At 39.6% G+C, this 13,032-nt stretch overlaps 1 protein-coding gene across 1 annotated transcript; it reads right to left on the reverse strand.

The window, feature by feature from the left end:
* Positions 1 to 494: 494 nt before the first annotated feature.
* On the reverse strand, positions 495 to 12,820 carry ppm1f (protein phosphatase, Mg2+/Mn2+ dependent, 1F). Its single transcript, XM_044111342.1, has 8 exons — positions 12,601 to 12,820; positions 11,258 to 11,464; positions 8,551 to 8,681; positions 7,623 to 7,819; positions 7,357 to 7,545; positions 7,122 to 7,265; positions 5,423 to 5,516; positions 495 to 3,998 (listed from the first exon to the last, which is right to left on the reverse strand). The coding sequence occupies exons 2-8, from the start codon at positions 11,419 to 11,421 to the stop codon at positions 3,667 to 3,669; spliced, it is 1,251 nt and encodes a 416-aa protein (XP_043967277.1). The 5' UTR covers positions 11,422 to 11,464; positions 12,601 to 12,820; the 3' UTR covers positions 495 to 3,666.
* Positions 12,821 to 13,032: the final 212 nt, after the last annotated feature.

Consider the following 13,032-nt stretch of genomic DNA (forward strand, 5'->3'; position numbering starts at 1 on the left):
AAGTAGAACAAAGCAACGTCAGCTAACTATTTCAACACGAGCTTCTGAAATTCCTTCAAAATTTTAATTACATGTTGATGGAAGGAGACTGAAATGTTTTTTTCACAAGTCCCCTTAGTATCTTTATAGGAGCAGAATGTATTTTATCTTAATCAACTGACTGCTTTGCTCTGTTTGCAAGGAAGAGCTAAATGATTTTATCAGATATGAGAGATAAGGGGAAATATAACAAAGATCTTTCATATAGTTTTGGATAAATGACACTGTAGGATTGATATCGCTGTCTCTTTATAATACATGCCCATCTTTAGGCATGTATTGTAAAGTTGACTGACAATGAAATTCTTTAAAATCCCTGGTAAATGGACAAAATCACTTGTAAGGGTAAAAAATTGATTTTTAATTAACTTAACCGAGTTTCTTTTAATTCTTTTACACCATTCTACTCCCAGTCAGGCAGTGTCAGAGAGAATGAAGTTCTGGTGAAACTGATGAACATCTTGTTTGGAGTCTTTTATTTAGTCATTAGTGAATACAAAACTGCAAAACCAACCATGTCAGTAATCCACAGTGGAGGAGAGTACAATGAGATTCTGACATCAAATCCAGCTGAATGTGGTTAAGAACCATTTCTAAAAATCATTCACATTTTTCATAAAGGAATCATCAAACAGGAGTAAATATTATAATACCAACAGTCTCAGAACACAGTTTGGAGTCTGCTTTTATAAGTCAGCCATCTTTTACACATTGGTTAAAATAGTTTAGCATTCCTCACAACTGTTGCCCCTTTCAAGTCATAATTTCAATCTGTATTCTAGCAGCTCTGCCTGGCCAGATTAACAGAGAGGTTAGGAGACAAGCTGTGCTGTTGATATTGCTCCACCACAGCTACACCTATGATCTGACTCAGCATACTGTCACAATGGTGATGTGACAGTATGCCACGCCCCTTTGGTTCAGACTCCACTGAAAGCATTTATTGATCCATGATCCTGCCAGCTTGACCAGCTGATCTGTGACTGGGGAGGGGAGTTGTGATTATTACAAAACTCTGACCTGAAAGAGGTTCCAACTGATCTATGTGGCACATGAGACTTTTAGTTTACTCACCTCCAAAACATACAAATCTGACAAGAAATAGCCCTCTACAATAACAACACCAGCAGAACAGATAAAGTAGATGAAGTCTGACAAGCATTCAGATTAAAAAAGTAACAGTCTCACTGTCACAGATATGACAAAACCTTGGCAAAATAAAACTTTCTAAACTGTAACTTAATCTCCTCTAAATAAATTAATATATTAAATCTGATAAAGTTAGCTGACGGTTATGTAGGTTAAATGTATATGTGTTGTATGAGTGCAGCTGCAGGCCCAACATGCCTGTGTGGGCCTGTCCCAGCAGGAAATCTGCTAATTCTGCCAGTTTTGCAAACAGCAGCAAACTGAAATACCGATCCAGTCTAAGCATGTCGGCTTTGGACCAACCATTAGCTGCTGGCATCACATTCCTTTAAGAGAAATCACATGAACACACACATGCATGCATCCTCTGACATGCTCAGATTGAACAAATGGGACTTCCTGTTTGGAAAGTCCCTGAAGAGAGTGTGATGTGTGTGAACTGGACCGCTCAGCCCTCCAGTGAGAGTGCACAGGACATTCAGAGGATAGAGTGCTGCTTCCCGTCTGACTCCAGTGAGTCAGACGGGAAGCAGCACTGATATGTTGGTAACATATCTGTGCCAACAGTTAATGCCTGTTGGCACAATTATTAAGAACCTGTTGGCACTCTGGTTTGCCAACAGGTACTAATCACATCATCACCAGATCTGGCCAGAGCAGATCGGGTAAGGACCTGAAGGACTCCAGCAGAGTGCTGTTTAACACCAGCAGACCCTGCATCCAGAACCAACCAGGCCAAAGTGGTTTCTTTGGCCCAGTTAGTTTGGAACCTCTAGGCCAAATCTGGACCTGACGGCCGAGTCGGACTCTGAAGGTGGAGATGGGACCCAGCGGTGAGTCGGACCCTGAAGACTGAGTCTGACCCTAAAAGTTGGACCCTGACGGCCTAGTCAGGAGCCATCAGGCAAGTCGGACCATGAAGACCGAGTCAGTCTTCCTGGATTCGGCCTATGGGACAGACCCTGATGGCTGAGTCCCGATTCGGCCCTGGCAGCCAAGTCAGACCTTAAAGACCGAGTCAGGATCTGGCGGGCGAGTCAGAGCCTGACAGTTAAGTTGGGAGTGTGTTGGTCCCTATTGACCTGTCTGCAGTGGGTTGGCATGGTCTCCCTGTGCATACATGTTCTCACTGGGTACTCCAGGTTCCTCTCACTGTCTAAACACAAACCACTCTCAACTTTCTTCAGCCGTGTGTGTGTGTGTGCGTGTGAGTTTCTTCGTCTAAGTTGTACAATGACAAACTGATGACAAGTCATCTTTCAGGCTGGGGTGGGTTTTGGTTATCTGGGTTTGATTTATGGGATTATCACCACTATCCCTATACACAACACACAATACACACATCACCCAGCAAAGTTAACAACTGTGGCTCTCAAAAGTTTACACACTCTTGTTAAAAAGTTTAAATATCAAAATGAAACCATGATAAATTATTTCTAAACTTTTTACATCTTTAATGTAAATAAGGCCTCTATAATTCAACAGCAAATGTAATTTTGGTGGGGGCAGGGATGGGAGTGGGGGGAATATAAACCTTAAAAAAGGACAAATAACCTGGCATAAGTGGACACACGCTGATCTAATTCTTTTAACCCAACAGCATCATCCAGTCTCCGGTAGGAATCTCTACAGCAGCTGCATCGTCACTTAGCAATATTTACCTTGACAGCCTGGATCTGAACTCCGTCAGCCAATTTCAAAACATTGTGTCTGATAGTTTATACTTCAGTTGATCTGGATGGATGCTTGGACCTGGCAGCAGAGACCTGAAGGTTTTGGGTAAAGGTTGACTGTTAAATGGATCTGTCACCTTTTCAAAAATCCCTTTGCCATCTATAGAAAAGCAACCCCACAGTATGATGCTGCCACCTCTATGCTTCACTGGTGTTCCTTTGGTAATGCTCTCCATCCATAAAAAATTCAGAAGACAGTTGAAGTCACAACATACAGCTCCAGTAGTGAGCTGCAGGTAAATGATGCAAATGTCAGGACACTCCTGCTAGGACAGCTGAGCTGCATCAGGTTGATCAGAACATGTCTGTGTTGTTTGGTGGATCAAAAGGTGCACAAAACAAACATTTAGTTTAACATGGTGCACAATTACAACCAAGCTACTGAACATTTCTCCACCAACTGATGTATATTTACCATTGGACTGTACAGTATGTATGTCTCATTAGTGGTGGAAACCATAATTTTTTTATATATGTGTTGATGTAAATGTAAAACCCTGTCAATTCCACAGCAGTGTATATTTTGATATCCACAATAATTTCCACTTAGAGTGCACATAAATTCATATAACATAGGATTTGCATAATTTCTTGGGTAAAAAATCAAGTAATGTGCCAGTTTAGCACAGATAAAAGCTGTGGATATGTCAGAGGTGAGGATTCTGGGTTAGTCTGGCTGTCTGCAGAGGGCTGAATGTGTCCTGAGGCGAGCTGAATGGTTCCTTTCCTCTGGATGCAGCTGGGTTTATGTGTTAGCCAGCAGCTGGCCAGGCGGACGCAGGAACACCACCATCACTGTGATGTTATCACTGGACCCTGCCGCCTTGGCATCACCTACCAATCTCTCAGCAACTCTGTGTCCCACTCCATCTTCAGCGTGTTCCGGTGGACGACTCCCTCCAGTTTCAGAGTCATCAGCACCCCGGAGCGCCTCAGCAACCAGATCTGGGACCTCGGAAGGTTTGATGGCATCAAAGAAGCCATCACACGCTAGCAGCACATAGTCCTCGTCCCCTGACAGCTGGATGGTTGAAGAATCAGCGTCCCCAGACACATACGGCTTCTGGTCGAAGTCGCCTGGATTTAGGGATGTGAATGGGATTAGCAGCTCAGAGCAAACTCACAGCACATCAGGCAGACAGAAAAGCCCCTTCACTAAGGAAGCTTTCACTTGCTCACTTTGTTTCCCACACAGCCTCTTCAGGCTTCTTCAGCAATGAAAACTGGAGCAGTTCCAGCTCAGCAGTGCCACCTCCTGGTTATTATTAAAGTTTTTAGAATTAGTGCATCGTTTATAGTTTGAAGGTGTTGTGCACTCCACTTTAACACTTCAGTTTCTGTTTAATGCAGGGAAGTTATTTCTGTCTGAACTGCCCAAGTTCCCAATTGTTAAAGAGGAATACTTATAAAAATATACATAGTTTTACATCTTAAATATTAGATCTGTTGTTTATATCTCATATTAAGACTTGTCTCTAAATGGAAAGTTAAAGGAGAGTTCAGACTTTTTGCTTAGAGATTCTGTGATGTCATTATTAGCAACTGTTCTACCACTTGATGTAAAAAATGTCATTTTACTGCAAGCATGTTGGAAAGAAAATCCTTTTTCCGAGTGGTGAAAACCAACACATCATCTGTTTAATCTGACTTGACTTTTAAAACAACTCAAGCTGACAAATTTCAGATCTTTGTTAACAGAGATTAACAGTCTACAGTTTCACAGCAGAGCATTGCTGCAGTTGGTGCTGCATGTTAAGCGGCGTAATGTCTGTATTCTTGTGCGAAGCTAGGTTAGTTGAGGTTTCTGGCTGCATCAATTCACCAAATCAGATACAAGCTGTCAGCCAAAACTGAGTAAACTTTTGTGCCAGTGGTGCACCTACATCAAAAAAGTTTTGTTGCTGTACTTTTCTAGGTCTCATTTGAGGACTCATGAGTGGCTCATTCATCAAGATTTCTTATTATCTGTATGTTCAACAAATCACAAAAATCAGTGTGGAAAAAACAACCAATCAGAGCCAAGAGGAGGGTCTTAGCCTTGTCTACCTGTGTAACAACCTGTCCCTTTTTAAGGTTAAAGAAAGAATTTTACAGATCTGTAAAATCTGTTCATGAGATTCAAGCCTGCTTTTGTTTTCTATCTTTGGCAAGTTTTCAACCTGGTATTTGGGCCTGCTTGTTTAAAAAAGGCCTTCATTTCAGACATCAGTGTCCTCACTAACATGTAGCTGCAGAAGAACAGCAAGTTTTACCTACATAATAATTTTGATTCTTTTTATCACCTATCAAATAGAATTTGACTTTTAGATATAAGGTTCCTAATGAATAAAATTTTGCAACTACATAAAAATATTAAATATTGCAAAGGGTACATTTTCAACAATATAGTCACAACAATGGCGAAAGTTTTTTCTAAGTGTGCTAGTGTATTTTCTAAGTGCTATATTCATAGCTTTGCACAAGTCTGTGTTCTCCATTCTGATTGGTTGAGGATGTCTTACCGATGGCTCTGGAAACAGCATAGGTGCCATTAACTCGCCAGCAACCCATGAAGGTGATACAACCCCCAAGATCTTCTATTCTCTGTTTTTCATCCTGTAAAACAGAGAACAGAAATAACATGAAGATCGGACTCCTGCAGTAATGTGTCTGTATGCTGGTTCAAACTGTTTAACCTTTGATCCCAAACAGGTCAGAAAAAATAATGAGAAAATGTGGCCATTCAATGAGGCTTAGTGAGAATAAAGTCTTTATCTTATTCAGGAGCAAACACCTTATCAATAATCAAACTGTGTTTTCCTGATGATGAAAATACTAGACATTGCAACTTATTTTGTTTAATAAGATTACAGAGGAACAACCAATTTAATTTAACTATGATGTTTTGTTTTGAAAACGAGCTGGTATAATCTTTGTCAAGTTATGTCAACTCAAGTTTATTTGCATAGAGTATTTCAGCAACAAGGCAGTTTTAGGTTCTTTACATCATAAAAACACAAAATACAAAGTCATAGAACACACAGTCAAGTGCCATTGTTACAAATCAGATTGTTAATTCATACATAGAATAATCCATAGCATGCCATAATTGGTGGATGTTCCGATTAAATACTACATCATTATCAATATACATCGTCTGGGCACCATTCAGAACAATCTACACTGAGGAAGCCATCTTCTTTGTGTGCCTTCTGGTGTGAGGAGGCAGAGACAGATAAACTGGCCAGTTATCTGCTGACGTCCTCTCTGGTCTGACCCAACTGGTCGTTATTATCTAAACCACAGAGTCACAGTTGATTTTCTACACATTCCTGTCCTTTTAAACTACCACTTAGTTTAAAGTGCTAGTGGTAGTTTAAAGGGGTGCTGGACCATATTACAGACATCCAGGACCCACTTCTGAATGACAACTTTTCAACCTCAACACCTCAAAAAGGGATTTAATAACCAATATATTCATAAATCCAATAAATGTTGTTTAGATGTGGAACTACATGCTCTGTGTTTGTGTAGAAAACAGATGGCTCAGTGAAAATGTGAGAAGTTTTCACAATTAGAAGTAGCTGCTGTAACTACTATCACATTGTCATTGACTACGTAAGAGTACTAAATGACGGGAGAGTATTCTTTTAAGACAAGGAAGGAATTCAAAGACTTCTAAGGTCACTGTTGTTAGAAAGAGTGAAAAATAAAGCCCTAATTGTTTCAAACTTAAAACCTGACTGATTCAGTATTATTTAACTATATGACAACCAGAAACAGGCTGAGATAGTGTCAGTGACTGTGTCTCAGACATTATTGTGGGATCTGTCCCACATCCCATATTTGGAATATGAGCTCTCGCCTTCCTGTAGGAGATACATAATCCCAAAAAAACAAACTCCATTTTTTTTAAATTCTCTTTGGTATATCAAATTTTTTAATCAAAATTTGAAATAGTATGGAAGGTGTGCAGTAACCTGGGTAATGTGTTGTTGTTTTCAATCTGTGTGTGGTCTATGTTTTTAGCTGTTTATATGTATTGCATGTTATTGTTATTGTTTCTTTGGGCAGCAGCAACTATTCAGTGCACACCCTTGAGTCCATTATAAATTTCTCCTAGGGGACAAAAAAGTATATTCAATTCCATTCTATTATACCAGTGTCATTTGTTGTTGGCATAGCAGAAAACAAACCAGGAAGAATTAGTAGAACATGTACCTCTCTCTCTGGTTTGTGGGGGTCCATCAGTGTAACAACCTCTCCCTTTCTAACCAACATTGCCTGAGAGTCTCCGAGCCAAGCCACAGTTAACTGCTGACCGTGAATCAGCACGGCCACTCCTGTGCTCCCACTCCGCAGACGCTGTTGACACAAAACTCCACATATAGATTCATCTGAAGCATACAATGAGGTACATGGAAAAAAAACAACAGCTTGTAGAACATTACTATACCTCTCTCTTGGCTTTGCGTCTGAACATGTTGTCTGTGTTCTTAAAGGCAGTTTTAAAAGCCATGTCGGTGTTACTCTGCAGCGTCTCCTGTTTGCTCAGAGCAACATGGAGGTGAGTGGCAGCATAAACGGCAGCATCCACTCCCCCATGACCGTCAAACACAGCGTAGTAGGCCCGCTCCACTCCATCCTAGATCAGGATCACAGCCAGGCTGAGTGACAATGGAGAACACTGGCAAAGCAGTGTTTACGTTTCAGGGTGTTTACCTGAATGCCGAAGAGCTGGTTGAATTCAGCCAGCGCCACATGCTTGTCCTCCATCTTCCTCCTTGTGTTCTTGATAGCATGAACAGAACACTGAAAGCTGGGAGGAGGAAAAGAGGAGGGGAGCTTCTGGTTCCATCTGAGTGCTACACCTATCAGATGGTTCAGAAAGAGCCGCTGGACTGCTTCCGACTCGACTACTGGAAGTAGAGCAGAGCCAAAAATGAACATCTGAATAAATAGCATAGAACTGCAGCAAACAAATATATTAGTAATTGATTATTCCATCAATTATTATGTAGATTAATCGAGTAATCAGATAAAAAGTTTGACATTCTACAGATTTTTCATTTACCCAATCAAGTCTTTTCATACAGTATTAGAAATGCAGATAAACAAATAATCTTTTTTTTTTTAAATAAGAAAATAAACATTTTCCCACCTGAAATGAAAAAAAGAATAAAACATCATAAATTATTCACCCTTTGTGACAAGGGATGCATCTGCAGCTAAACGAATTCTTCCAATATTGACATGTGATGGCTCAGGATTTTCTGCTCAGTTTAACATCAACTCAACTCAGCTCTACTTACAGCGTTGGACTGATCTGGTCATTAATTACTGGTTCATAACTGGAAAGTAAAAGATGCCTAATAGGAGATAGTTTTCTTTTTTTATTGGGTGGTTTTGCATAGCACATATTTACATGCATTTAGAGTTTTTCATCTGAAAACCAAAATGTATATACCTTTTTGTGTAGTTTTAATTTACTTACTGTCCTGTGTATGCTGTTCTTTCACCAAGTGACATTCAATATAAGACTTTATATTACAGCCAGATAACAATCATTCTGACTAATAGCTTCTATCCTAAAATAATACCCCATTCTTATTTTTGCTACTTATAGCAGGCAACTAAAAAAACAACTTACAGATGACCTTTTCCTCATCTTCCAGGTTTGCTTGAGCTTCCTGTGAACAGTGAAATGGAGACAAGTCGTCCTTCAGAAGCTGGGCGACCGCTGCTTGGGAGAGGAGGACCCTGAGGCCTGAGGGAGCTCCACTGAATCACACAGACATACACATTCAGATCAAGTTCTGAACTTGGGCAACAAACAGCTGGGCAGATAGATGGACATAAACCCCAGAATAGAAATAGGTTTGTTCCAGAAAGATCTAGACTCTGAAGACGTTTCATCAATAAGAAGCAGTAGGTAAAGTCAACAGTGAAATAAGTCATCTATCACTCCTGGCCCTTTACAAAATGCCATATCTTCGAAAAGAAAAAAAGTTTAGGAAGCAGGAAGGTGGTGAAACAATGGTGTTTCTGTAGACAGGATATGAGCTCTTCCTGGCAGGGTAAAGTGGAAAACATGTGGGCATGTCAGAAAGCACATGAGCTTGTGATACATTTTCTATAATTTATAGAATTATTTTACTCATTGTTTTCAAACTAAGGACTAATCAGCTGCACCGTTGTCAACAAGCAGCACCTCTTCAGTGTGAAAAATTCTTATTCCTTAAAGGCGACTTAAAAGTTGGCTGCACTTCCACAAATGGAGGCAACATATGCTGCTGCTACCACAAGATGGCATTAAGACACCATCTTGTTTGGTGTTAGCCAATTTTTTCAAAGGACGGATTAGTGAGAGAGTCTACCAGCAAAGAAAACATTCAGGCTTAGGTAGTGCTGCTGGGTCATTCCGCTCAATACTGATCTCACCTGGCTTCATAAACTATCCTCAATAATCAAATCAATGAAAACTAAGGAACTCAACCAGAGTTTATTTATTGATTCACCAATCCAAAGACCAAATAACAAGGTAGGTTGGAATGATGGAATAAAAAAGAAAAACTAAAAATCATTTGAACCCATTAATTAAATTCCACAAGTATTCCTAAACATATTTATTTTTTTATCACTTTGTTTCTGCCACAATATTATTCATGTCAGCATTCAATAAAAGTTCTATGTATATGGCAATTTATGTAAATTAGGAAAAGATACTATTTAGAAATTTTTTTGCTATTTATAGGACAGCCAATAAGCAATTAAGAAAAGGTAACTTTATTCATGAAGTACCTTTTATACACAAGTAGGGTTAATCAATCATTATTCTATTGATCAGATTAAAAAAAAATTGGTACATTCTGCAGATTTATCAATTTCAATTTTCGAGTTTCGGGACAAAAACAGAGCAGTTTTTTCTTTATCATAATGAAAAATTTATACATTTTTGTACAGTTTTGGTTTAATTACAACTCTGAGTTCAGTAGTAATTAAAAGACCATTTGTTCATCCAGGCCTTCTGGTTGGGAAACACCAATGCAAGCTCTCTGAATAGTTTTGGTTCATCAAATGGAGAAACTGAAGACAACCAGAGATTTTCCATCTTCAAACCCTTCAACAGTCGAGGAACTCATAAACCGTCTGTCCAAGCTGATAACATAAAGCATGTTCTCTGCCAGCTCTGCTGATGGCAAATGTTTCTGAGGTTTTGGGAAGTTAACACCTGACTTTTTCCTTTGTGGGACAATAAAACCTATTTCAAATAAATCTATCAATCTAATCTCTAATCTCTCTATACCTTAAACCCACAATATCCAAAAAGGCAGCCAACATTTCAATATCAGACAGAAGTTAAATGTTAAAACAGACAGAACAGACCAGTTTTGTTGTATTCTGTTCAACCTTCTTGTTACCTGCTGAAAAGTCAGATTTTTTCTCAAAAAGGAAACTTTATATTCTGACTGTTTACATAGACTGTTTGTTTTTCTTTTAGAACTGCAGTGGCTTCCCCCTGCAGAGTTAACAGTGGATCATTAATGAGCAGTGCAGGGGAGAGCTGCTAAAGTATGTGAAGAATGCAACACACAGACATGTACACACAGGGCTGGTGGATAAAGGAGTTAGGTAAATAAAAAAAGCTCAGGGAATCTAACATTCTCTGTCTAACCAGGTGTGTGATGTGTAGGCTTCATGTCTGAAGTGTATTTAACAAACATTTAAAAATGAAAGCTAGCTTTTAAAGAAATGGAAAATGTCATTTTGAGAGATAAAGTTTTTTAAAAGGTCTTCATAACGTGGTGTGGTGTAGTGTCATAAGCATGGTGGATGAATGTTACAAGCAAGAGTAGATTTGGATGTGATTTCACTAGTATTGACATACGAGGCAAAGTCAGGAATTCAGAGTCTATATGAATGCTGACAAATACTTCAGAAAATGGGAGGTTTGTTCAAAAAACTTGGATAGTCCTCTTGAACCCATTCTTCAAGAGGAGTGTAAGGGGTTATGGTGCCTATTACCCACTATGAGTATGCAGGATGTGTGGTACACCCTGGATAGGACCCAGTGCAGCCCCTCTTAGAGACAGCAAGGCCAAATAAAGAAACACGACTTGTGCTTCTGTGCTTTGATCCCATCTTAACAATAAGACTCAGGTCCTCCCAGTGGCTTCCTACAGCAGCATGCATGCAAGCTCCAAAACTGCTATCTATCAGTTTATCTAACTATTATCCAACTATCTATTATCTGGTTATATATGATGTTGAAGGTAGCAAAGCTAAATTCCCCAGTTGGCATGCGTAACAAGTATTGAGGTCCAAGCCAAAAGAATGAATGAAGTGTATATCCATACCGAGCAGCCAGCAGTCTCTGGCCCAGCTCCAGGCTCTCTCCTTGCAGCTCCTCCAGTGAGACTCTCCGACTCAGGGAGCTGACCGGCAGAGGAGCGTCTTCTTTCAGAGCAGCAGGGAATTCCTCCACAAGCTTTTTCAGGAAGCACTGGGCCTCCTCCTCCATTCCAGCCGCTTGGGATCTCTGCAGAGCGCAATCTGATGAATAGCTGATAAAGAAAAATGACTTTACTGGACATGTTTAGGTCAAAGACGTGTAGACATGCTAAATATATGACAGTAAACGAGCAAATAGCCAAAGGTATGCTTCAGTTCAGTGACAATAGTAACTCCAAATGTAAGGATTTATTAATCACGTGTATGACTAAAAAAAATATTATAATTTTTACAAGTATAATTACACCATTATATAAGCAAGTACAGAGGTGGAAACATTGCTTTAATCATAGATTATGTACAAACTGAAATATGAATACAAAACAACCATATCTGTGTTAAAACCAATTTTGTGTAACGTAGAAAAAACATGGTTATTACTGTGATGTTACAAATTAATAACTTCACTAAAATGACCCAACAACATATATGTTGGTTAAACTGGTAAATCTATGTTATACACTCTAACAATAATTATCCAATTCAGGTTTTCCCAACTTTAAAATTGGAAATAAGTTGGGATGGGGAGCCGGTCCTGCATTTCCCATTAGAGCAGCAGGGCTGAGCTCAAATCCTTTGAACTTGATGTTTCTCTATTAGAGCTTAATTTCAGAAACCTCCGTTTCCTAGGAAGATTCTGTGAAATGACAAAAACTTGATAAACAACTTTCAAGCAGTTTTGTGGAGCAGATCAATTGACCGGGTGGTTCATATTGCTATTAAAAATGAATCGCAACCAAGTCGGTATGCAGGAAAAGGAAGTCGTGTTGCTTTTATTTATTTATTTTTGCTTTTAAACACACGCTTCCGTAAATAACCCAGCAGAGACCCAGCCAACACCTTTCAAAGTGAACATGATGCTCTCCCGTATCGGAAATCAGTTTTGAAAAACTTAAAGTGTCCTTAGAAAACAACAAAGGGCGTCCTTAAGTCCTCGCTGTGGTTATATGGTGAGACTGGCTTAAAAAGCGAACTAAAGATGGATAGGCTAAGTAACGGTATAGTTGAATCTGCCTTAGACAGAGAAGAAAGCTGGAGAAACTCGATGAGCGGAATACAGACACCTTATGATTCTTTAAACATATGATTGGTCATGTTCACCCAGAATTGTGTCGTCAGTAGATAACAACTCTAATGGGTGTAGAAATGCCCATTTTAACCCAAGAACAAAGTTGTGTTTTTGTCTTACCCTGAGATAGAAACAGTTCCTTTGTAGAATAGTGGTACAGAAACACGCCCTTCAGCTACACAGAGACGAGAGGAGCTTTATTTACCACGCTGCCTACTTCCACTATCCGCAGAGACGATGAAAACGTCTTAACTAAGCGAGTACTATCCATGGTGTTTACAGATCTGCAAAAAAGCTCGGCTTTACATTGGACCCTTCGTTCGAGAAGGACCTCGTTGCAGCAAACAGTAAGGGGTGGGGGAAGACCAATACCATATTTGGAAATGGGACCATTGCACTCCGGAAGTGAAGATGGCGCTATTTTCTATAATATCCGCTGCCTCCCGTTTTTATTTCTTTTGAAATCTGTTATATTTTTACCAATAGGAAGTGGCACAAGACAATTGTTGAGTGTTTTAACTTTTCCATCTCCCTGGTTGGTATGGGTACATG

Source organism: Gambusia affinis, linkage group LG03 (assembly GCF_019740435.1).
Source record: "Gambusia affinis linkage group LG03, SWU_Gaff_1.0, whole genome shotgun sequence".
Lineage (NCBI taxonomy): Eukaryota > Metazoa > Chordata > Actinopteri > Cyprinodontiformes > Poeciliidae > Gambusia > Gambusia affinis.

Bases quoted from the DNA above. Each gene is read 5' to 3' on its own strand.
- ppm1f (XM_044111342.1), bottom strand. From the start codon at position 11,421: ATGGAGGAGGAGGCCCAGTGCTTCCTGAAAAAGCTTGTGGAGGAATTC. The intron at 7,546-7,622 runs GTAAACACCCTG...ATCCTGATCTAG, and splicing joins ACCAGCTCTTCGGCATTCAG to GATGGAGTGGAGCGGGCCTA. The intron at 3,999-5,422 runs GTAAGACATCCT...CCCTAAATCCAG, and splicing joins TGCTGTTTCCAGAGCCATCG to GCGACTTCGACCAGAAGCCG.